Source organism: Zootoca vivipara, chromosome 2 (assembly GCF_963506605.1).
Source record: "Zootoca vivipara chromosome 2, rZooViv1.1, whole genome shotgun sequence".
NCBI classification, from domain to species: domain Eukaryota; kingdom Metazoa; phylum Chordata; class Lepidosauria; order Squamata; family Lacertidae; genus Zootoca; species Zootoca vivipara.
The window spans coordinates 51539525-51565019 of record NC_083277.1 but is presented as its reverse complement, the minus strand read 5'-3'; the positions used below and the strand labels follow the sequence as shown (position 1 = coordinate 51565019).

General features: G+C 43.9%; 1 protein-coding gene across 6 annotated transcripts in view; it reads left to right on the top strand.

Annotated features, from left to right (window-relative positions):
- Positions 1–4258: 4258 nt before the first annotated feature.
- Positions 4259–25495, top strand: part of TWF2 (twinfilin actin binding protein 2) — a 61633-nt gene continuing 40396 nt past the window's right edge. For all 6 annotated transcript variants that reach the window (XM_035106115.2, XM_035106113.2, XM_035106111.2 and 3 more), the window contains exons 1-2: positions 4259–4380; positions 22346–22423. In XM_035106115.2, the coding sequence (XP_034962006.1) occupies positions 4356–4380; positions 22346–22423 (103 nt within the window). In that variant the 5' untranslated portion in view covers positions 4259–4355. The remainder of the gene's footprint in view (positions 4381–22345; positions 22424–25495) is intronic.

Below are 25495 nucleotides of genomic sequence, written 5' to 3'. Positions count from 1 at the left end.
AAAGGGGACTAGGCTAGCTCATGGAGCTGGAGTTCAGCCTTTTGGGGGCTGCAGCTATCTGTTCCTTTGGCAGAATCTGACGCAGGATTTGAGGTTGCACTGCCTGCTTTACGAGTCCACACTCTTCTGTATTTGTAAGTAAACACATATCTGAAAGCATCCTTATCTCTTGATAAGGAAACTGACCATGTGGAGGTGGGCAGAGCCGACTGTCTTTTAGCACTATGAATTAGGGCTGCAAAGCAATGTTTACTTATTCCAACAGCATGTAAACTAATGACAAAAGTTTCCTGACTTAATCAGGCACCACTTTAGACAAGATGCTCATTGTGAAAGCTTAGGCTGGGCGACACAATGTGAACCATGCACTGTGTTTACTATATTTTACATACCCCCCTCTCCAGCACTGGAGGACTTCACTACATTGATGCAGGTTGTAGATAATACAATGGTGTAAAATAAGAATTGTTAGAAGTTGATGACAATTTAATTAAGAGGAAAGATTTGGATAGAATATAAAAGGTTAAGATGTAAAAGATAGAGAAATAAGGTAATATTAAAGTAACAATTAGAAGTATATTAGATTTAGAGTTTACTACGGAAGATATGTAAAGAATCGCAGAAGGAGGAGGAATGAGGAAGTCAATAGATTGACAATAAGGGTTATAAGTTAGAATTTTTGTTTTTGTATTTTTTGTATTGTTGTATTTTTTGTATTTTGTATTTTCTTTTTGTGTTTTGTATACTTTTTCTGTTTGAGAAAATCTTAATAAATATATTATTTAAAAAAACCACATTGATGCTGTGTTACAATTAGCATAATGGTCAGAATAATCAATACAGATGCTGATTTTATTCTATAAAAGAGCAAACAGCAGTTCAGCTACCCAGCATCTCAAAGAAGGCTGCTTTATTTTTCGCAGTCCATTCCATTCAATCGAGACTCCATTCAAGGCTCAGGTTAAGACTGCACAATTCCTATATCTATAGGCACTTGGTTGTTGAAATTGCAGGAGATGCAAAGTGCTCTCAGTCCACCAGATGGCAGCAAGACCCCAAAGCAGACTCCGGACTCTTGAGAAGTTCAGTATCCAGCAAAAGATATCATGAAATCCTTTGAACTACTGTACTGTACTAATGATTGGATTTAGTGTCCTTGTTTGGTTTGCCTAGCAATGGCACAGAATAATCAGTGCACTCTTTTTTAATTGAATAAAATATATCAATATTTATTTATTATCTTATAGTCTGTATCTAATTAGGTGTGTTGCTTACAATAAGCACAGCTTCCTGGTATGCTTTGCCACCCCTTTCAGTGATGTTGTTCAGCTAGTATGAATGTGGTACTAGGGGCAATATGTTCCACTGGTGCTCAAGAGAGTAGTTATCAGTATCAAGAAAGAATTATTGTTTCCAACAACAGCAATAAGAGAATCCTAGAGATACACCCACTGGAAGAGAGGATGTAAATTCACAGCCTGACATAAAGGCAGCTTTTAAAAGCAAGATTATGAAAATATATTTGACAAAGATACTAACGCGACATCTGAAATTGCACATGCTAAAGTGGTAAAGTGCCCTCTGAGACCTTGCCCTGAAAGGTGGAGAAAGAAATAACTAAAATAGCAATAAAATGCCACCTTTCAATGGATAAAACCATGCTCAAAGTAGCTTACAACAAGAGTCCGATGGGCAGCCTTAGCTTTTATAGTTGGAATCCATCAATCAGGCCTCACCTTACAGGCAGTGAATATTTTGTGTGGGGTTCTGTACCTTGCCCCATGTGCGTCAGTGGAGAACACATAACCCTGCCTTGCCCCGTTATACCCCATTATACTCTGCCCTTTTCCGGGTTCAAAAGGACCTGCACATCAGCAGTCAAACGACAATTGGACACGTGCAAAATTGTCGCTGCCTAACCCAAGAGTCCGATGGGCAGCCTTAGCTTTTATAGTGAGCAGGTCTTCCAGGACTCACAGCCAACAGATACAGGCAAAGCCTGTTGTGAGGTGCAGGGTACACACAAACTGCCCTGTATTTTGAGCCCTTGCCACCACATCCTCATTGATCTACCTAGCACCTGCCTGCTTTCACTCAAACAAATGCTTTAATACAGGAGTGGCCATGCCAGCATGAACTGCATGAGAATGGCAACACATGCCCCTGTATGATGCCTGCTGTTTTGTGTGGCCAGGTGTGTTGGGTTTGCTCTCTATATGGTGAGTGAGGCTCCCAGGTGCCCTCATCTATATTGGTAGCCAGATTGAGGCTTTCCTCTCACTTGGGCACTTGACGAAATAGGATTCAGACCTTATATTAGTGTGACAGTACATTTCCCCCACCTCTGTGTAATATGGTGTTTAATGTACTGATTTGATTGGCTGAACCTTTATAGCTGTTGTTTAACAACTGTAAGTAAACTAGAAACTGCCTTGTATTCCTTACTACGGTACAGTAGTAATAAATTTTAAAAATGGTGTTTTATTGATTACACAAGGAGTAAAAAACCTCTTAGTCACCCCATCCCATCCCTCATGGAGCATTGCTGAAGGATAATGCAAAGAAAGGGAAAAGACTTTAATCCAGGATGCTGCTCCAACACCTGGCATGCGTTGCGGATTATATCCATGTTTTTTATGATGATGAAGTTATTATTACTAATACTAATTCTTATCCTTTGGTGATTACCTGTAGCCGAGTAAGATTGTCTTCCATGAGCACAGTCTTAACGGTGAGTCCATAAGTGACTGTGGAGGCCAATTCTGGATCCACACGTCCTTCCACAGTGGGGACATAGATTTCAGGGTGGGAGTTGATCGTGCCTTCCTCTTAGCGCGTTTCTCCTTTTCACTCAGAGTTTGTGCTTCTTCAAAGTCCATGACACCTTTGGTAAAGGATGTTCTCCAATGAGAGCACTTGCAGGCTCCCATTGTTTCCCAGTTGTTGGTGTTTATGCTACATTTTGAAAGATTTGCCTTGAGAGAATCTTTAAACCTCTTTTGTTTACCACCAGCATTACGCTTTCTATTTTTAAGTTCAGAATAGAGTAGATGCTTTGGAAGTCGATAATCAGGCATCCAAACAACATGACCAGCCCGATGAAGTTGATGTTGAAGAATCATTGCTTTGACACTGGTGATCTTTGCTTCTTCCAGTACACTGGCATTAGTTTGCCTGTCTTCCCAAGTGATGTGTAAAAATTTTCAGAGGCACCGTTGATAGAATATTTCACGCTGCACTTCAATTGGAGAAAGCTGCACTTGCAGAGCCCAGGCGATGCTGGATTTTGGCATCAATGCTGGCCCTTGTGGAAAGATAACTGCCCAGGTAGGAGAAGTGATCGACACTTTCCAATGTTACACTACTGAGTTGGATTTGTGGCACTGCAGAGGGGTTGTTTTGTGCTTGTTGGTGCAGTACTTTGGTTTTTTGGATGTTGAGCGACAGGCTAAGCTTTGTGTAAGTGAAGATATTTGGGATGGTTTCCCCAGATTTGGAGATACTGCAAGCTCATCTCTAATTTGTTTTTGTGGGATTTGTGTAAGGACCTCGGCATCTATGGGGGAGTTGCGATTAAGGAGATGCTGGTAATGTTCTTTCCAGGGCAATGCAATACCGTAGCTTATCTTTTAGAAGTGTGGTACCATCTGTTGAGCATAGGGGGCATATGTCATGATTTATTGGCCCATAGATGGTCTTTGTGGCTTTAACGAAACTGTGCATCATGTGTGTCAGCTAAGTGCTGGATCTTTGGAGCTTTTTTTTTATCCACTGGCAGTTCTTTAGTCCTCTGGTTCTCCTCAGAGGGTTGGACTAGGACCTGGGAGACCTGGGTTCAAATCCCCACTCAGCCATGAAGTTCGCTGAGTGACCTTGGCCCAGTCACAGTCTCTCTGCCTAACCCACCTCACTGGGTTGTTATGGGACTAAATGAGGCACGGGATGTGGAAGGGGTGGGAAGGTGGGCTCTGATAAATGCAATAGATGGGAAAATGCATAGTTTGTGCTAGGTAATTTCCCCAGCAAGGCCTTCAAGCAAACTGCATACTCTCTCTGCATATACAGTACAGTACAGTATTCCGTTTTCCCGGAGGGGCTCGCACTCAGGCAGGCCTTGCCCCCCTCCCGCTCCCCGCAAGCCTACAAGGTACGCCCTCGCTTCTTCTTGCCTCGACGCTCCGCCCTCTGCCCCCTCCGCCGAAGAGCGGCCCTCCCTCCGGGCGGACCCCGCTCAAGCCCCTCCTGCTCCAGTCGGCAGCAACCCGGAAGCGGGCGGTGCTGGAGTCGGAGCCGTTTCCTGCCCGGGAGACAAGCGGCCAGGGTGGGATCTGTTGCAGCGGACCTGATCCGGAGCCATGACTCACCAGACCGGCATCCACGGTAAGGACAGCGGAGAACCGCTCACCCCCCCCCTTGTCTCTGCGCCTGGGCAGCTCCTTAGCGCCCGCCCGGACCCCGAAGGCTGCCCCGAGCGGCCCGCCGGACGCCAGCTGCCCCTCCACCCGTGCAGCCGCGCCCCGCTCCGTATCTGCCTTTCCTCTGCCCTCCTCGGCCCATTGCCTTGCTCGATGCAGCCTTGCATCTCCCTCAAACGAGCTGGATCCTGTTATTTTGTATTATAATAATAATCCCGCTGTCTGTTTGGAAAGGGTTGCTGCACCAGCAGCAGCGGCGTCTGTTTTGGGGAGGCTTCTGAAGCCCAGGGGCATCCGTGCGAAGGCTGGCTGGGGGACATGCCTTGAAATGAAGGCTACCTGCCTGCCTTGGAGCCCGGATATCTCGCAGGCACCTGGTGTTTCGACCTTGCATCCCCCCCCCTTCAGGCAATGAATGCCCCACTGAAGCCCCATTTCTCCCAAATGCTGACTAGTCCGCAGTCACCTGAGAGTATCCATTTTCTTAGGTGCTCGTCCAATGGCTGTAGACAACACCAGTTTTCCTTAACACAGTTTGCACAGTTTACCTGGACCGGTTGGTTCTGGGTAAAAACTGGTATATTCTTCATAGCCCCTGCTGGCCTTCACTCACCTGGATTTCCCCCCCAAAAAACCACCACCACCACCGAACCCCGGTCTGAGATCATCTTTCCTACTGAGCCCTTAGAGCCCACAGCTGCATATGTTCTGAATGACTATGGCTCTTTGGGAGCCCTGAAATTCCTTTAGCACCTTCTCTTTTACATGTGATTTCCATATATGTGCAGCAGCTTATTTCCTGTAAAAGCTGCAAAGGCGCCCTACTGCACTTGTTTTGATGCCAAGCCTGAGAGGGCTGCTTCGTGAGGTGTTGTGCTGGAGCTCCTTGTAGTTCTCTGCAAAGGACTTGTCGGTAGCAGCTCTTCTCACCAGAAATGTGTCAGCCTTCCCTCTGCTTCTCCATTCTCTCTTAACATGTTCTGCTCCGCAGCATGAATCATAATTGCAGGAACCATTTCCCTTTCTGCGTAGCAGGCAGCTCTTTTGCTTCAGTGTTTCTCTCTGTCTCTCCCTTTAGCTTTCTCCTGGTGAATCGCACAAAAGATAATCACAAACATTAATCTTCTCATGTTCTTTATGCATGCTACGGTGCTGCTGAAATGCAGCACAGGATGGCAGTACTTCAGAAGGCAAAGTGATGCAGAATGTACATTACTATAATTCATTAAACAATTTGGTATGATGTATGTGAATTGTGCTGATCAAATTACTGGTAAACATGGCAAAAAAATAAATCTATGCCCTTTGTCCTCCTATTTTTAACTTCTTACGAAGAATTTCCAGAGATAAAATCAGGCTGCAGAATGTCACCCCAGGCCTAATCCAAACCTAGTGTTGTTTCAGTTTTAATCCTACAAAGAAAATGTAGACGTCTCATGTTGCGAAAATCTTTGCAGGCTGCAATAATCCAAGAGGGATTGATTGCTACGAGGATACAATTTGATATGACAGAGCAGCAAGAAATGTGATTGGAACCAGGATACAGTAATTTGTTAAGAAAGCAATCTGCAAATGCTTTCCTAGGTCATGTTTACACACCCATATTTAACCTTGAGCTATTCTTTTGGGTGGGTTGGATCTCTGAAAGGAGGATTTTCAGGGTTATCACAAAATTATGTTTCTTAGGAGTGTGATAAAGTGATGGCCAGGATTTGTAAAATTAATTCATATTTATAATGTAGAAATACTGTTAAGGTAGGTGTTGGAGTACCTGAAGACCTGGCTGAATCAAACATCTGGATTTTACTGTAGGGAACAATTGTATGGGTACTGGTAGCTTTCAAAAACTCTCTTAATAACAGTTTTGTAGCATAGTGTGTAGCATGTCACCACACATATGCTACACACTTATATTATGTCATGCTTGGAAGTAGATACATGTCAATAACATTAACTGGTAATACATAGCTTAGTCCTGAAAATCCTGAGATTTCATCTCACCAAGATGTTTTCCACTACTCCTGGCTTAGCAATGCAATACTAAAATAGGGGTGGGTGGGTGGGTTGAGAAGAGGTACCAGCTACCATGGTGTTCTTGAGCATTTTTTTTCTGTACTGTGCCACTTGGAGTGATCTTACTGGTTGCTGGTCTGCCATTTTGACTAGCAAGGATCAGAACAGGAGTATCATGGGCCTTCTGCAGTGTGTGGACATCAGGTGTGCTGAATCAACATTCTGAAACCCGAGAGAGGCTCTTTCTAGGGGTGGCTGTAATTGTTCATAGCCTCACACACTGTAGGTGGTGGTCCATTAGTTTCAACATCCTAAGAACAGGACAGGACTTCAGGAGATAACCAATTACAGCCTTTGCTAGGGTTGCCAGACTCAACAGAGGACAGGACTTCTGTGCCTTTAATTGCCCTGCTCTCTTTTGAGTCTGGAAACCTTAAAGAGAAACCAGCAGACCCTTTGCTTGGAAATTAAACAAAGGGTCTGCTGGTTTCTCTTTAAGGTTTCCAGACTCAAAAGAGAGCAGGGCAATTAAAGGCACAGAAATCCTGTCCTCTGTTGAGTCTGGCAACCCTAGCCTTTGCTCTTGTAAAATACTGTCTGGTATCTTGTGCCATATGCATTGTGTCTCTCAGTACAGCTGTAGTTGCTTCTGGAATAAAACACAACTACTGCACAATCACGGGACTGATTTTGCACCCTCCGATCCACTCCTTCCTTGTTCTCTTGCTACAGGTCTGTTTACATGACCAAAGTTTGAGTGAGTGGTGTTCTGACACCTTGACAACACCTTCATCACTTTGTGCAGTAGATTTTGCAGTTTCCCATAATTGAAAACAAACCCACAGCAGGTGAAAATGTGGAAGAGCAGGGGTTTGCCCACAAGCTACTGGAATTTATTGCTTGTGTAACCAAACCTGAGGCAAGCCTATTGACTTGGATTAAGAACTGCAATTTAATAGTCCTGTTAACTACAGCATCTTTGGGTTTTTTGTAAATGGGACCTGATGAAATCACAGGCTTGCGTTTTCTTTAGTTATCTAAATACTTTGATGCTTTGCCTGGGGAAGGTTGACTTTGCTTTGACATAAGTAATTTTTCTTGTCTCTATTTATTATGTGCTGAAATGTCTCCTAGGGTAGTTGACATATTGTTTTAAATTGCTTCAGAAGAAGACGCTGTGATGTAGCTAGGTATGGGAAGGGTTCATTTGAGATTTTGTTCATTGTAAACAAACTGAAGGTAGAGATGGTGGATCGCTCTTCCCCCTATATAGTTTAACTACCTTGAAATCTCAATTGAGGTTTTAAATGTGCTATAAATTATGTAACATAATCAATATAAGTATGTAGGAGCTGGAGATGCTAAAGACCTCCTGGGTCAGCTTTTTCGCCACTCTTGACAATGCAGAATTGTTACCTACTATAGATTCCTCCAGGACTTGTCCGCTTCAATTGCAATGTATCATGAACTGATGTCCCCCCCCCCCCCTTGGTGGTCTTCAGGAGTCTGTTGTGCAAAGCAATAGATCTTGAAATACCTGAATGCTTTCTGTTGTTAAACACCTTGGTGAGATTCTTTTGGCAAGAACTTTACATTTATGGTCCCTATTACTTAGTGGCTCAACCACTACTACTTGGCAATGGAGCCAACTGTATTCTGGCCTCTGCTCCACAAAGAAGGGAAATCAGTTTCCTGATCAACAAGTACATCAGAGAAGTTGGACATGCTGTAATGAGGAACACAGGCTATGATTTCCTTATGACACTATCCTTAGAAAATGCTATCCTGATACATTTTTGTTCGTGTTTCATATTCTCATTTTAAGTGCCATAGAACTTTGGGATACATGGATTCAATGCTGATGATCTCCACAAATGTATTAAGTCCAAGTCAAGCATGGCATGTCGTGCTTAATAATGCTCAATCCTATATATTTGTTTCCTTTGTTTCTGATTGTAAATCAGATCACCAGACTTAGGAGTCCAGGACTCAACTTTTCATGCCTTTAAGATGAAGTTTAAATTGCTGTTATATCTTGAATTTTCCTCTGTTGGGTAGCTGGATAGCAGCAGTTTTATCCTGTGTCCTATGCATGCCTCTTCAGAACTAAACCCCATTGAGTTCAGTATGACTGACTTCCAGGTAAATGTGTATCAGAGTACTGCTTTAGAGAGCAATCCTAACCATTTCTGCTCAGAAACAAGTTGAATTCAGTGGGGCTTACTCCCAGATAAGTAAGGTTAGCCTTGCAGCCTTAGTTGTCTTCCTAATCACATTCCACATTTGTTCAATACAGTATACTTTTTAGGAAGCAAGGAGCATTAAGCATGAGTCACTTTCAATACTGATATGTCTTCCAATTTGTCCCCTCTATCACTTCTAGTAATCCAGACATTTACCTCATTTAATTCAGTATGACTTATTCCTGAATCACATGATTAGGATTGTGCTGTAGTGCATTGAAGTACTAAAATGTACTTTTGTAGCAGACTAAAACAGCAACTGCCGCTCTAGAATTTGTGTTTTTGCAATGGGACCTTACGTTGAAAGGCAGGTTATAAATGCAGTGGATGACATGGAAAAGACGAACATTTCTTTGTCTGCTAATGCAGACTGGGCCACCTTGGGCCAGTAATTCCCTCTCAGCCTAACCTACCTCACAGGGTTGTTGGGGGATTAAATGAGATGGGGAAGAACCATATACACCACCACGAGCCCCTTGGAGAAAAAGGTGGGAAATAAATGCAGTAAATAAAAATATATCAGTAAAAATGCAATCAGGATTATTTGGCTCCTGACTTGAAGAAAAATGTCCCAATTCTTTGCAGAGTTAATATCTAACCCTAACTGGGAGGTGCAGGGGACTGGAGCAGAATACAAGAACCAAATGTGGCTTCATTTTCTGTGCTCCATGCTGTGTTGAGAGGAATCTCCTATTTAGGTATACTGTATATCTCAAGTTTTAAGAACTTAGCAGTTTGCAAAATCTGAATAGATGCTCCTATCATTTGCACCAAATTGCTCTTCAGGTGTTACCTTGCAGCTCTTGTATTTTGCTTCTCTTCCACCTTAAGTGAAATGCTTGTAATGCCTTGGAACAGTCCTCCCTACCATGAAATGGTTCTTGAGTTTATTCTCTCAATTGTATCGCTTGTGGTGGTTAGTAGAATATTATGCCAGATAGCTCCACCTTTAGATTTCCAAAGCTCTTTTCACTTCACGGCTGGTAATCCCTCAAAGTCGTGGGCTTGCTGGCATGGTTGCGCCTCCCACCCTCCGCAAGGTGTTGCAGAACTGGAAGACGAATGCAAGAGAAGCGTCGCTGCTTACTATGAGGCATTATAAAAAATCCCAAATGCTGTGGGTTATCTCACCTGAGGAAAAATCTATAAAATGGCACTGCTGAATTCTAGCAAAATTAACCAAGCATATATATCTACTGTATCTGGTTCTAGTCTCACAACTAATAACATTAGAGTCATCATTCTTTGCTGTAGGGCGAGTTCAAAAAATAATTGAACACAGATTGCCTAATTCCTACTGTACCTTCTAGTTTGCGTGGGGTGTGTGTTATACATGATAAAAAAAAATGGTGCGGCTTTTCCACAGTCTCATTGCATGGTTATGGGAATGTTCTTAAAGTGCTTCATTAAGCTATGACACTTGCCCGATTTACCTGGTGTGTTCTCATAATCATTAGTGGATTAACACTCCACCCTTTTTCACCACTAGAGAAGAGCTGAGGAACCTTCCCTTTTATTTAGCTAATATAGGTTTCTTTCATCTTGCCCTTCATGGCAAACCACTTTCAGTCCTATATCCTGTAAGTAGTTATCTCAGTTTTACCCACAGAGCAGCCTTTTTCGAGGGCTGGTTAGGCTGAGACGATTAACGGAAGGTAGCTGTGATCCAAACCCCACTTTCTTTGGAGTAAGCCCCACTGAATGCAGTCAGAAGAATTGACACGTACAGTACCGGCATCAGCTCTCCAGGATTTCTGTTGGTGGACATCCCCAGCTGTACTTCCGGGAAGTGAACCTGGGAGGGACCTTTTGCATGCTGGACAGAAGCCACACCGCCGAGATACAGCCTCTCCCCACAACTTCCACATGTGGGAGTTGGTTTTGTTGTGTGAAGGGTTTTTCTTTGACTCACCTCGTGTTTCTCTCTAGCTTTTTATTGCTATATTGCCTGCTGTCCCGAAGCGAAATATGCTCTCTTTTTTGCTTACATTGCAGCCTTATTGTGCGCTAGGCCGTGAAAGGAAACGCGGTGGATAATCTTACTGGCCAGATGGCATGGCATGTATAAGGAGAGAGCTCTTGCTGCAGGATAGAGATAATCTGTAGCTTGTCGCTTGTGAATCATCCAGTGGGGATGCCGACTCCCAGACTGACTTTTAAGCAAACGATAAAGCCTGATAGAATGAATCAATTAAGACATCGAACCATGTTGCCCGGAGAGCCCATGACTTTGGAGCGATGCCTTAATAATGTGGAGCAAAAATCCTGATCCATGTGTTCCAACTGCTGGGTGAGGAAGGCCACTGGAAAGCTAATCTGTGCAAAGGCCATTCTGTGTGATAAGCTCTTTGTGGGTGCCTGTGCATCATCTATTTGGCAGTATTCATCAACCAAACTATCAAAAATGGACAGGTAAGGGCAGTTCAGGTGGTACCTGAGTAATGTAAGGGTCACAACAGTATGTGCTGCTTTACCACTTTTCTGGGAAGGTGGAAGATCTGACTTAAATAATTTCCCATGTGCAGGGAATCTTTTTTTAAAAAAAACAATGTGTTGGAGCATTTCATCATGTAGCTGTCCTACTGTATTCTGGAATAGTATAGTCCAGGAAGGACTGTATCATGTGCTATTACTGTACATTTTAATTGGTACCAGGTGTGGATTTTGTTTTCAAACACTTGGGCTTTCTAAAAGAAGCCTAACTTAGCACCTTAGACAGCATGAAGACAAGACACAGTAAGAATGTTTATTTACTGCTTCTCTCTCGATAGAAAATTCTGATGGCTTTGTTTCACTGTGCAGTGTTTTTTTTAAAAAAATGGTAGAAAATGAAAATTGGCCACTTGCTTCCATCTTCTGTTGGGCATCACTAAGTAGTAAATGAACTTGACTGATTTAGCTGCCTAGGTAGTTAATGTGCTTTACTCGCCCGTTGCTTACTTGGAGAAGAACTTCAATGCACAGTCTAAGAGCTCAGTTGCTGTCAGCCCGTTTTGCAATGAGAAAATACAAAAGAGACCTTTCTGCAAGGTGACTTCAGTATGGATTTGCTAGGTATTAAATCAAAGTCCCTCTGCCCTGAATCATATGGGTCAGTGGGCTGCTTTAGTAAAGGCTTGCCAATTTCTATAGCCTATTCTCAAAAGGCTGTGATGTAGCCAATGCTCCATCTGGCTGTCTCTGGCTTTTCCAGTCTGGTAGATAAAACGCCTTATTTGCATTGCTGTAAAGTGGTGTAACAGAACAATTGGCAGCCCATCTTTCAAATTCTTAGAAGTATTTTTAAACACCACATTCTAGTACGGTAACAGCCTTCTCTTGGAACGGAAAGCATGTGTGGCGCTGCTCAAGATCTTTTGTTTGCTGGCTGCTGGAAAGGGGAATTTTAAAATAGAAAAGGAATTTGGTTCATGTATTGCCTTTCTGATTTACGATAAGAAGTTCTGTATTCTTGCAAGTGGTAAACATTACAGTGCAGGAATGGGGAAACTCAGGCTTCAAGGGCAAATGTGGCCCTCTGGGCCTCACTATATGACCCTCCGGGCCTCACTATGTGGCCCTTGGGACTTTTCCAAGGCCATACCCCCTTTTTCTGGCCCACAACGCTCACTGGTCCTGTTCTGCCACCTCTTCAAGTTCCTTGAACTGTGATAATGCCTCTTTCTTGCCTGAGTGGATAATATAATACAATGTTTGTGTGTGGAAGTAAGAGAGAGAGAAAAACTCTGATTTTTGTCTTGCTGGAATGTGCCCTGCTATGCAGAGGTGTCACATCTATTGTTCCTACCCACTTTTTGCCCCTGGCCCTGCCTATCCCTGGCACGCGGCCCCCAGAAGATTGCCTACCCACTAACATGGCCCTCAAGCTGGAAAATAGTCGCTAACCTTGCTATGTATATAATGCTAAGAAAGACACTGCTTGGTTCTCGGATGACTTCGTGGGCCAACTGTATATATATTTTAGGGCAGTTTAACGTTTTTACAATGGGCACACTTCTTTTTTGCCTTTCACATGTCAATACATTGCTGTTTCTAATTAAAATGCAGTTTATTTGTTTACATCATTCATAACCCGCTCTTCATTTTTGACACAATCCCAGAGCGAGGAGCAACATTAGAATGCAATAAAACAACAGATATAGCTGAAAGAAAAAAAAGCAGACAGTACAGTAGCACACAGATGCCTCAATCTAGGCAAGGGGCATCGCTTCACGATGGCAAGCAGGTCTTTGCAAAAGCACAGCAGTTGCACCTGCCAAAGAGGCAGGATTGGGCCTCAGCTTCTTGCCCTGTCTACACCCTGGTGGCAAATGTGTGTTCACCGCTATGCGGAGTCATGGGTGAAGCAGGCTGTATTCCGAGAGACTCCCTTTTCATCTCTGCATCAGGGATGGTGGCCTTCCAGATCTTCTTGGGTTCCCATCATTCCTGATCATTGGCCATACTGGCTAGGGGTGATGGGGGGGTGAGAGTCCAACAGCATCTGAGGAGCCACTGGTCCCCCAACTCTTCTTTTACGAGCTAAAGTTTTTAATACTGTGTTTTAATGTAACCTGCCATGTGACCTTAGGGGCAGGTGAATAAAAACAATGAAACCAAAACATGGTTAAGTTCAATGGGACCTGAGCAGACACAACAAGCACATTCTGCAGACCTGGTTGGCAGATCAAATTATTATTTTGAATGTCCTTACCAGCTCTGTTCCATACCAGAAGCTCCCATTGTCCTTCCCGTCGCTTTGTGGAGAGTGCTAAAGGCTAGTGTGTTCAGAAAATAGAGAAGTTTTTTTTCACACAAACAAAGGAGCTGCACTTGATACAGAGCTGTAATTTTGTCTGAATAATTAAGGCCCTGTGAAGCTGAGTGTTTAAAGTTATCCAAGCAGAGGAAACCCCCTTGGAAAGAGTGTGTTTAAGAACCTTTTAGTGTAATAAGCTGATTGTCAGGATCCATCCTTTGGGCTCTGGGGACTTGACACCTGATCCAGCCGTCTCCAGTCATTGCCCGACTCTTGGGAGGGTGAATGACAAGCAGCTACGAGATTGTTTTACAGGCTTGGAGTTCAGGGAGTAATATATACACCGGCAGGACTCTCTGGCTCTTTGTGAAGCTGAACTACTAGGGCTAGATTTCAGACAGGAGGCACTTGTTGTCTTGCAAGTAACCCCTCCGTTTCTTATCGGGAGTCCATCGGAAAGCAGGGACAGGTGTCCTGAATTTTGATTGCCTCGATGAGCATATCAGGGACTTGTTTATGAGGTCAGTAAAATGCATCCAAGCCAAACATGACAGTTAAATCAAAGCTTAAGACCACTGCAGGGAGTGACAACATGGCCTAGAAACGCTGACCTTTGCCATGGCGCACTGAGTCCTGGAAGCCTTTGGAGCAGGTATTTAAGAAGTACTGTGTCTCAATTAGATGGGCCTGAACCATGGCCACCCTCCATCCCCAAAAGCTGAAGCAGGTGCATAAAAGCCGTACTGAAAGTTTTTGTTGTGTGTGCGCGAAGGAAGCTGTTACAGAGGCTTAAATGTTAAGGAGCTTGCATTGTTTTATACCAAACAAAGCTCTCTCTGTGTGTATTTATTTGGGTGCTTCTGCTCTTGCCTTTGGGCAGCCTTTGTGGTACAACAGAGGACAGGTGTCAATGCAGCAGCTGGGGGAGATCTGGAGAGTTGGGAGTGCCATGAAATAATGCTCAGAACAAGAATGCCTGAGGAGCAGCTAGCCAGGAGGTCAGGATGGCCTTACTGTACTTGGGAACCCTATAAGGCCATGACCTTCTGGGATTTGTTTTAGTCATAATACCAAATGTAGCACCTATTTCCTCAAACCCAGTGAATGGGAAATGAAAACGGCTACATAAAGATGACGTCCAGAGAATGAAAGATTGATAGCCACAGGCTCAGATTTCCTGTCAGGAGGACAGAGTGACTCGACATACTCAGGAGGGCATTCATTTCAGGGTTCATGTATTATTGATCCAGTTAATGATGGGACACGAGATGATGGGGGGAAAGATGCTCATACTAAAACTTGGTCCACTCTTCTCCTGGTGTGGGGTATGTGTAAAAATACAATGCGATTACAGTTGTAAACAGTGAATTAGTATAGCAGGAGTAAAGGTAAAGGGACCCCTGACCATTAGGTCCAGTCACGGACGACTCTGGGGTTGCGGTGGTCATCTCTCTCTCTAGGCCGAGGGAGCCGACGTTTGTCCGCAAACAGCTTCCGGGTTATGTGGCGAACCAGAGCAACGCACGGAAACGCCGTTTACCTTCCCGTCAGAGCAGTACCTATTTATCTACTTGCACTTTGACGTGCTTTCGAACTGCTAGGTTGGCAGGGACAGGAACCAAGCAACGGGAGCTCACCCCATTGCAGGGATTCGAACTGCCAACCTTCTGATCGGTAAGCCCTAGCTCTGTGGTTTAATCCACAGCGCCACCTGCGCCCCATAGCAGGAATAGACTCAGGCAAATATGTCATAAGTGTCAGGATATATTCATGCCCAGTTCAGATTACAACAGGCAGGTGTGTCGAAATGCATAATGAGGAAAAAGCATTTAATAACAGAATATGCCAAATGAAAATAATTGGGTACTCTTCCAATCTTTGATTTAAGTCAAGGTTCTCATTTGGAAATTCATGTCATTATCATTAATTTATCTATCACTTACATGCTAGAATGACTTGTAAGTGGTTTCCAACTATGAAATCAATTATAAAATACATACATAATTAAAATACACAACAAAACAACAATCATGTCCTTCCTGAACAGGCAATATGTACTACGTAACTGGTTGCTATAACAATGGAAACATATTGGTTAGCAACTAAATAAAGCCTTTACATGGAATCGAACACGATCCAAACTCTTGGTCATTCAGTCCATGTGCAACTGCTGAATTATATCTCCTTACAGACGATGGACTATTTTTTGTTTTTTTTAGTGCTCTCTGCTCACCAGCAAGGAAACTAAGGCTGCACAATTCCTGTCAAGCTAAAGAACAACATCAAGGATAAGGGCGGGAAATGCCCCCTGGCACCATAAGGGCATCAGGTTATTTCTGCTCCTGACAGAATGCGATTTTTATTGTGATAAACTTTTGCAAGTCTCTTTGAGAAATACAGTGGTAGCTACCCCAGTGTTACCCAGATATGTTGAACTCCAACTTCCATCAGCCCCAGCCAGCATGGCCAATGGGCAGGGATGATGGGAGTTGCAGTCTAGCTAGAGCAGTGTTTCTCAACCAGTGTGCCTCCAGATGTTTTGGGACTACAACTCCCATCATTCCTGACCACTGGTCCTGCTAGCTAGGGATGATGGGAGTTGTAGTCCCAAAACATCTGGAGGCACACTGGTTGAGAAACACTGAGCTAGAGGACATGAGCAGGATTTAAGTATTGTAAGTAAGTAAGTAAGTAAGTAAGTAAAATATAGTTGTCTGCTTGCTGTTCTGTTTTTGATCTACTCCCAGTCTTACAGATATCTATTCTGATCTAGTTCCTATGGGGGGGAGGGACGACACTTTTTAACTGCTTGCATATCTCGGGGTCTTGGAAGCAGAGTAAAAAATTTTCCTTGGGCCACATCCATGCTAAAACAGAGGGTTTTGATGTCCTGCCATATGGAATAGATATGGCCTCTGGTGGAGTTGATGAACCTGAGCAGTGCTGAGTGACAGCTCCTGCAGCCTTTCAAAGTTCCTTTGTATTAATAAGAGAAATTGTCATGGCTTCCTTTTGCAAAGCAACTCAAAAGGGTATCATTGGAACGTTCACTCTCCACCTTTACAGCTGGCATTGTGTGTTAAGGTTCTCTGTTACTACTCTAAGTCTGATTAAAACAGATTACAAAAGAGGCTTGTAATGAGCATTGGCAGCACAACACTGGGAAGCTGGGATCTAGTCAGGACCAAATAATTAATCCCTGTTTAATGCTGTGCTAGATATCTTGCGGGCTGAGCAGTATCTTCCTTAGAAATAGGCATCTGATCTGAGTGTACAAATCTACAGAACATACTAGGGAAGTAAGCTTCTAAGGTCACAGCTCTGGGCATTACATTTGACATTTGCCTGTAGGGCAAGTATTTTAAATTGCTGCATGTAGGTTTAGTGTTTGGGGTGTGTGTGTGTGTGCTGCCCCCAGAAGGAAAATCATTCCATGTTACTATCATATTGTAGGGTCCTGTGAAAAGATAAAGTCTGTTTCCTGAAAAACAAATGAGAGGGAGGAACGGCATCCTTAAAAGCAGTGGGAAGCAGAGGAATTTCTTGAAAGGTGATGGTCCCAGCCTTTGCAGGAAAATGTTTCGCTTGGTGATGCAGCACTCCTCTTAAAACTCTCCCCCCACCAGCAATATATTCACACACACAATGATGTCCCCAAGGCCATTGAATGGCTAATTCTACTCAAGCACACTAGCAGTTGTGGCTTGTGTATGTACTGTTGCTGCAGCATCGCAGAGAGAAATACAGGGTGAGTCTTTTAAAAGAGCCCCCGTGGAACATATGTACTCTGTATCCACGGGGCTTCTTTTAAAGGACTCACCTTGTACAAAAGACGGAGCAGGGGAAGGATGAGGGAAACCAAGGACTCACCAGCTGCAAAATGCCTACTACTACTGCAGTATGGGCTGTTGAGCTTGGTTTTGGGGGTGGTGGTGGAAAGAAGCAGGTACACTCTTGGTCTGTGCAGGGGTAAGAGACCAATGTCTTAGGAAGGTGGAGACTTACTACAGGCTTCTGTGAAGCACAACTTCTCCAGCTCTATTTCCAGCAAACTGGGTCCAAGAGCATTGTACCTGAGGAATGAGGACAACCATGTCACCTGTAGAGGCCAGTGGTGTTTCAACTCTCAGCCAATGTGTCTTGAGTCACACCCAAAGGGGAGAAGTGTATAGGAAGCTGCCTTGCACCAGTCAGACACTTGGTCTACACCAGGGTTTCCCAAACTTGGGTCTCCAGCGGTTTTTGGACTACAACTCCCATCATCCCTAGCTAGCAGGACCAGTTGTCACGGATGATGGGGACTGTAGTCCAAAAAAACCGCTGGAGACCCAAGTTTGGGAAACCCTGATCTATACAGACCATAGCTCTCCAGGCTATCAGGCAGGCAGGGGTCTTTCCACAGTCCTCCTTGGAGATGCTGAGACCTTTTACATGCCAAGCATGTGGTCTTCCACTGAGCTATGGCCCTTCTCAAACAGCATTGGAGCGAGTTAATTGTGGGCTGTGACTGAGAGAGAGAGAGCCAGAAGAAGCTGTGTATGATAAAGTAAACCAGTGTGAGTTCACTTATGCACACAGCCAGAAGGGGGAAGTCCAGCTGTTAGGAGCAAGCAGTGACAATGCCTTTTAAGGTATTGTCACACACAGGCTTACATAGGCTTTCCTTTGCATCAGGCTGTATGAGTAATGCAAAATCTGCATTGGTAAAAGTATATATTGGATTACTTTGCTGCTTTGTGTAGTGAAATGCTTGAAGAAACTTGTTTTGGGGTGCATTGCATGGCCAGTAAGATCAGCAAGGGTACATAGAAGGGGATCATCATGTAGGGATTTAGCATGAGCTAGCAAGGGTAGCCAATGTGGTGCCCGCCAAATGTTTGGAGACAACCCCTATATTCCCTGCCCAGTAGACATGCTGGCTGGAGCTGATGGGATTTGAAGTTCAGCAGCAGTTGGAGGGCACCATGTTGGCTTTCCCTGAGTTAGTGTCATAGGTTAAAATGAGTACTAGCGTATTGCATTAATATCTAGGAGGCAATTGAGAGCCACCTTTAGATCCTGGAGCACTGGTGCAATAGACTCCTCAGGAGGTGCCTCATCAAAAGGCACTCCTCTGCAATCTGCACCATTTGCAGCCCCAAATAGATTCTTAGATCAGCCCTGCAGATGTGCGGTACGTTTATCTATCTTGTAATGGCTAAACATCACACAAGTTAATCCGTAGCAAGGGTTTGCAGCCTCCTTTCGCAGCTGCTGCTGTAACTGGAAGATTCAGCCAAGACAGGCTGTGACTGGTGAGATCAGAGTGAACCTCAGTGAGACATGATTTCCCAAGACTTGCCTGGGCAGAGTCTGCAAACTGCCATTACTTTGGTTTTCTTTGGATTTTGCGTCAGTTGCCAATTACATCCAAGTACCATATAATCATGGAAGGCTGCAAGATCAGCGTCAACTTCTCCAAAGTGGTCCCACAAAAAGTTGCCTATGTTGCATTTGACTCCTGAAAAATCTAATTAAGAGGTAGGGAACCTTAAGGGTGAGATAGCCACAGCCAATGTAGAATTGAACCCTGCCCTCCTGTGCATGGTTTGGAGAAAATGGCCTTGCAGGCCAGATTGGACTCCTGTGGGCCAGAGGTTCCCCAGCTCTGATCTAATAGGATCAACAGGTTTCAGCTCCAGGTAGGTAGCCGTGTTGGTCTGAGTCGAAGCAAAATAAAAAAATTCCTTCAGTAGCACCTTAAAGACCAACTAAGTTTATATTTTGGTATGAGCTTTCGTGTGCATGCACACTTCTTCAGATACACTAGAAACAGAAGTGTCAGACCCTATATATATACAGAGGGTGGTGGGGGTGGGTGGGAATGGGAGATGGGCTGATGGGAGTGGTAAACCTGTAGATGGGTGTTAATGGCTGCTGATGGCTGCAATTAGTCCTGGGCTGAGGTGCTAAAGAAAGCTTGATCATGCATAATGAGATAAGAATCCGATATCTCTATTCATCCCAGGTGCTTCCATGGTTTTAAGCTTGGTAATGATTTCCAATTCAGCAACTTCCCTTTCCAGTCTGTTCCTGAAATTTCTCTGTAATAAAACAGCTGCTTTGAGATCTTGTATAGAATGTCCTGGGAGATTGAAGTGTTCTCCTACTGGTTTTTCAGTCTTATGGTTCCTGATGTCAGATTTATGTCCATTTATCCTTTGGCGTAGGGTTTGGCCTGTTTGTCCAATATAGAGAGCTGAAGGGCACCGTTGGCATTTGATGGCATACACATGGTGGAGGTTTCAGCTCCACCATGCTGATCTTGAAGCATAGATGGTGAATCATGGTAACAAATGCAGGAGCCTGGTGCAGAAATACACAATGGTTTTCATATTCACAACTTCAAGAAAGCACATGCTAATGAGATTCCCTCTTAACCAGGGTTTGCCAACCTGATTAAAATCCTGATTATGATGCAGATGTGGTGGGCTTAAGCCAAATTTGGTGCAGATGTAGCACTAAACAACAGTTTAGGGAAGGGAGGGGCAATGTATGCTGGAGAGGATTAGAGGGAGGGGGCATTCCTGAAGCCAGCTGCTGATTTGTACACCAGGGTTAGCAGGGAACCAGCATTATGGGTCCAGTACACAAGTAGCGGTAAACCAAAGTATAACTTACTGGCACAGCATTGGTTCCTAAAAACGTTCTCACGCCCACTGTGCTTCTTCCTTTTTTAACTCTGTGCAGAACTGCAGCTATGTCAAACTGGGGTTCATGCTTTAAGGTCTCTTCTCTTTAAAGGTAAAGGGACCCCTGACCATTAGGTCCAGTCATGACCGACTCTGGGGTTGTGGCGCTCATCTCGCTTTATTGGCCGAGGGAGCCGGTGAACAGCTTCCGGGTCATGTGGCCAGCATGACTAAGCCGCTTCTAGCGAACCAGAGCAGCACACGGAAACGCCATTTACCTTCCCGCCGGAGCAGTCCCTATTTATCTACTTGCACTTTGATGTGCTTTTGAACTGCTAGGTTGGCAGGAGCAAAGACCGAGCAATGGGAGCACCCCGTCATGGGAATTCAAACCCCCGACCTTCTGATCGGCAAGCCCTAGGCTCTGTGGTTTAGACCACAACACCACCCGCGTCCAGGGGCGTCATAGCCATAGAGGCTACTGGCGCAAGGCGCCATGGCGCCACATTCTGAAGGGCCCTTCCGCCATGCCGTGCCGTGCCCAGAGCCTCCTCCCTGTGGGAGGAGCCGCCCTCAAGCCCTGCCGGCAGCGCCACTCTCGCCTGCCTCTTCTCAGACTGCGGGCGCTGTTGCGGGGAAGCCGGCCCTGAGCCTCCCATCAGCGCGGCAGCCAGGGCTCCCTGGGTGGCAGTGCCGCGCAGCCGCTTCAGCTGAGCAGGCGGAGGCCGAGGCGGAGCACAGGTGGGAGCGCACCTGCCTCCCTTTCTGCCACTGCCACCGCCGTTGCCACCTCCTGCTCGGCAATTTTCATAAAGCGGAGACGCCTCATCTGCCCGGGGGGCGGAGGAGCCGCGGGAGGAGGAGCAGTGCGAGGGCTCCCCAAAAACGGGTGCACGAGCCCGTCTTTGGGGCTGGAGGGAAGAGACAGGGGCCAGATTCCCAGGCTGGGGACCTCCTGTTGCACTCCATCAAGGCGGCAGAAGGGAGGGAAGGGTGGGGGTGGGGGTCGCCCGAGGGATCCCCGCACCACGGCGCCAGATAGGCGTAAGATGGCCCTGCCCGCGTCCCTCCTTAGTCATGACCAAATCTTGTGGTTAAGGAGGAGAGACCTGTGCTACCCTTGGCTTGGAGGGCACACAAGTCAGACCTTGGCTTAGTAGCTGCGCCACTCTGAGCTAAAAATTCCTGGAAGGAGTGAAGTGAGCATGATCACATACATGGGAGCCTTCATGCTAAGTTTGGCTTAGCGTTATGTGAAAATTTGGTCTCTGTCAGGTCAGAGAATCGGATGTTTTCCAGGGCTGCCTTGTTTACTCAATTATTTCAATTGTTCTAATCAGTGAAACTAATAAGCCTTTAATTCCTACTTAGCTAGTTTATCTTTTACTATCACTTGTTTTCAAAGGGAAATGCATGGCCTGTAAAATGCAATTCCTGCCAGCCAGCTCACCTAGAACTGTTGTATCCATGTTTGGTGAGCAGGATGAAAGGGTTTGGCAGATGACATCATCTTCAACCAAAGTAACTCAAATCCTTCCTGCCGTCCATAAAGGTGACATTATCTGTTGTTGGCAACACACAACCCAACAGATTTTTCATTTGGCAAGCATATGCAGCCTCACCAAGAACTTTGCTGGCTTCTCTTCTCTCAGGTTCATAGCATATTATCCTTCAAGGGTCGACATAGGACAGGCAGAGGGCGAATGCCAGAGCAGCTCCAGTTCCGATTCCTATAAATGTCTGGCTGGCTGTTTGCTTGGCAGCTCACTGGTGTTGTGTGTGTGTGGGGGGGGGAGGTCACATGCTTCTGGTTGGGGCATCTAAAGCAAAACAGAGTCATTGCAAGAGCAAAAACAGTGCTGCTTCTGCCCATCATCACCCCTAATCCCAGCAGGCTCCTTTCCCTCTGCCCTGTGTATACATCAGGATGCACTGTATATTTAATAAACTGTCACCTGAGCCCACCCTGCCTTTGCAAGCCAAACTATCTGCTAAATTTGGGATATTATGTTCGCCGAAGCCAAGTATCAAGTTCTTTCGATCACATGCACTCCCTCCCAGCCGGTATTTAACTCTGAAACTTCTGTGAGAGTTAATACTTCACCACACAGTCGATCAGAGCAACTGAAATCTATCTTTCTTTTTGAAAAAAAACTGTACTAGTTCTTTCTCCTTTTTCTTTTTCCTTTACCTTGTTTTGAAGAGTGGAATAAAGTTTGGGTTTCCCTTTTCAGATCCTGATCAATATGTTTCTGATTCTTTTAGCCACAACAGAATTAAAGGATTTTTTTGCCAAGGCCCGGAACGGTTCGGTCCGCCTCATCAAAATCGTCATCGAAGATGGTAAGTTTTACAACGATTTTGTGTTGTTGTCTTTTGGTGTCAGCTTTTTCAGTTGTGTACCAGTGGTAGAAAAGCAGGATACAAAATTAATAAATAAATATTTCTTTACTTCATTAATCTGGCTGCCACCAGTCAATTTGGACAGGGTGGGTGGCTGGCATAGAGCTACCCAGAGGAAGATTCTAGTGGAAGCTGCTGGAATGCATTACCTCAAGAATCCACACAACTTTAATTTTAAAAGACCAGTAGGTTTTATCCTTATTTGGGGGTGTTTTTTTTTTTGGTTGCCAGTGAAGCTTCCTTTGGGACATACTGTGAACCTCTTCGTATTTTGAACAACTTTTCCCATGAGGGTGCTTGCTGATGTTTTTGTAAAGCAACAGACCGGAGTCCTATTAGATGGAATAAGATACTTGCTGTCTGGCCAAAGTGAGGTGGCCGTATAGACTGTTCTGTTCCTGGGGCCATTTTCTGGGTGCTTTCAAAATTTGTCTCCCGTACAATGTAAATAAAAGGTTGTGGTCAGTGTTAGCTGTTGGAGTGTCTGATATGGTAGCAGTTGAAAACTTGTCTAACAAAAGAAGCACGGGATGGAATCTAATTGGTGCCCTTGTGGTAGTGAAAGGGATTTTGATCCACTTATAGAAGAGGAAGCAATTTGCACTGATCCCCCTTCCCCTGCTCCTATTGTTCCTGAAAGCCAACTCAAGAAAGTCGAGGGACCGCCCAGAACAGGGTGGGAGAAGTCTGGGAGGTGGTGGGCTGCAGAGGGAAAGGAAGATGGGCAAAAATTGTTCCCCCTGTTCTTCCATTAGGTGACTCCTCCAATAGATTCCAGCCTAATTCTCTAGTAATGACTACAGGTCCTGCTGTTTTGCATGGTTACTATGGAATGACTGTCAGCCAGTAGATAACTGAACCATTTTTTTTTTCATAACATTTTATTAGATTTTCCAATTATTACATTTTTAAACATTCAAATTATAACATAACACCTCTACATACCTTTTACTATGACTTCCCTCCCTCCCCTCATAAGGTTTTCTAATCAAAGCTTATCTCGCAGTTTCTTAAATTTTTCCCTTCACATTCAGTTCACAGGATTTACTTCAACCCTGCAAGAGTTTTTAAACTTCTACAGTTTTTTTCCATATAGTCCACATATTTACTCCAGTCTTTTAGGAACCTTGCTTCCCCCTGGTTCCGGATCCCGCTAGTGAGTCTCGCTAATTCTGCATAGTCCATCATTTTTGTCTGCCACTCTCCAATCGTCGGTAGGTCATGTGTCTTCCATTTTTGGGCTAGTAAAGTCCTGGCCGCTGTTGTTGCATATAAAAATAATACATTGTCCTCTCTTTTGATTTCTTGACCTATAATTCCTAACAGAAATAATTCGGGTTTTTTTGGAAAAGTATATTTAAGGATTTTCTTCAGTTCATTATATATCATATCCCAAAATTCTTTAACTTTATCGCACTTCCACCACATATGATAAAAGTCTCCATCCCTCTCCTTACATTTCCAGCACAATCTGTCATTCATTCTATACATTTTAGATAATTTTACTGGAGTTAAATACCATCTATATATCATTTTCCACATATTCTCTTTCAGTGCGGTACATGCAGTGAATTTCATCGATTGATTCCACAGCTTCAACCAACAATCATAGTCTATATTATGCCCAAAATCTTTTGCCCATTTAATCATGGCCTCTTTTGTCAATTCGTCTTTTGTATCCCAATCTAACAACAAATCATACATTCTAGACAATAATTTTGTTTTGCCTTCTAGCAATTCTATGTGAAATTTGGACTTCTTGTCCTCAAAGCCAATCTTTTTGTCTTTAACAAATATATCATTTATTTGATGGTATTGCAGCCAACTAGTTAGGGAATCTTTGATTTCTTCATATGTTTTCAATTTCCATCCTTGTTCTGATTTTCTTAGAATTTTTTCATATGTTAACCTCTCTCCTTCCATGTTCACCTTTTTCACAATAAATACATCCATTGGTGAAATCCACCATGGGGTCTTGGTTTCTAACAGCATTTTATTTCTTTCCCAAACTTCAAATAATGATCTTCTTATCACGTGGTTCGTAAATCCTTTATGTGCTTTTTTCTTGTCGTACCACAAATATGCATGCCAACCGGCTCTGTTGTTGAATCCTTCTAAATCTAACAAGTCTGTGTTTTCCAATGTTATCCAATCTTTTATCCAGCATAGACAGGACGCTTCAAAATACATTTTCAAGTCCGGCAAGGAAAATCCACCCCTTTCTTTCTTGTCGATCAAAATTTTATATTTTATTCTTGGTTTTTTCCCCTGCCAGACAAATCTTTGCAGTTCTTTTTGCCACTCTTTGAATTGCCCTGTCCCCTTTATAATAGGTATCGTTTGAAATAAGAATAACATTTTAGGAAGCACATTCATCTTTATTGCTGCAATTCTGCCTAGGAACGACAACTTCAGCCTGTTCCATATTTCTAAATCTTTCTTTATTTCTTTCCACGTTGGTTCATAATTATCATTATATAAATTTATATTCTTTGCTGTCATCCATATTCCTAAATATTTTACTTTTTTTGCAATTGCAATACCGTATCTTTGTTGTAGATCTTCTTTTTCCTCTTTCTCTAAATTTTTTATTATCATCTTCGTTTTTTGTTTATTTAATTTAAAGCCAGCCAAGCGTCCAAATTCCTCTATTACTTCTAATACTTCTGCAACGCTTTCTTTGGGGTTTTCTAAAGTCAATACCAAATCGTCCGCAAATGCTTTTAGCTTGAATTCTCTTGCACCTATTTTTATTCCTTTTATTTTTTCAAATTCTCTAATACTATTTAATAACACTTCCAAGACCATAATGAACAATAACGGTGATAACGGGCATCCTTGTCTTGTCCCTTTCGTAATCTCAAAATAATCTGTTAAAACATTGTTTATTATCAACTTAGCTCTTTGTTCCGAATATATCGCTTCTATTCCTTTCAGGAAAGATCCCTCTATTTTCATCTGCTCCAGGTTCATCTTCATAAACTGCCAAGATATATTATCAAAAGCTTTCTC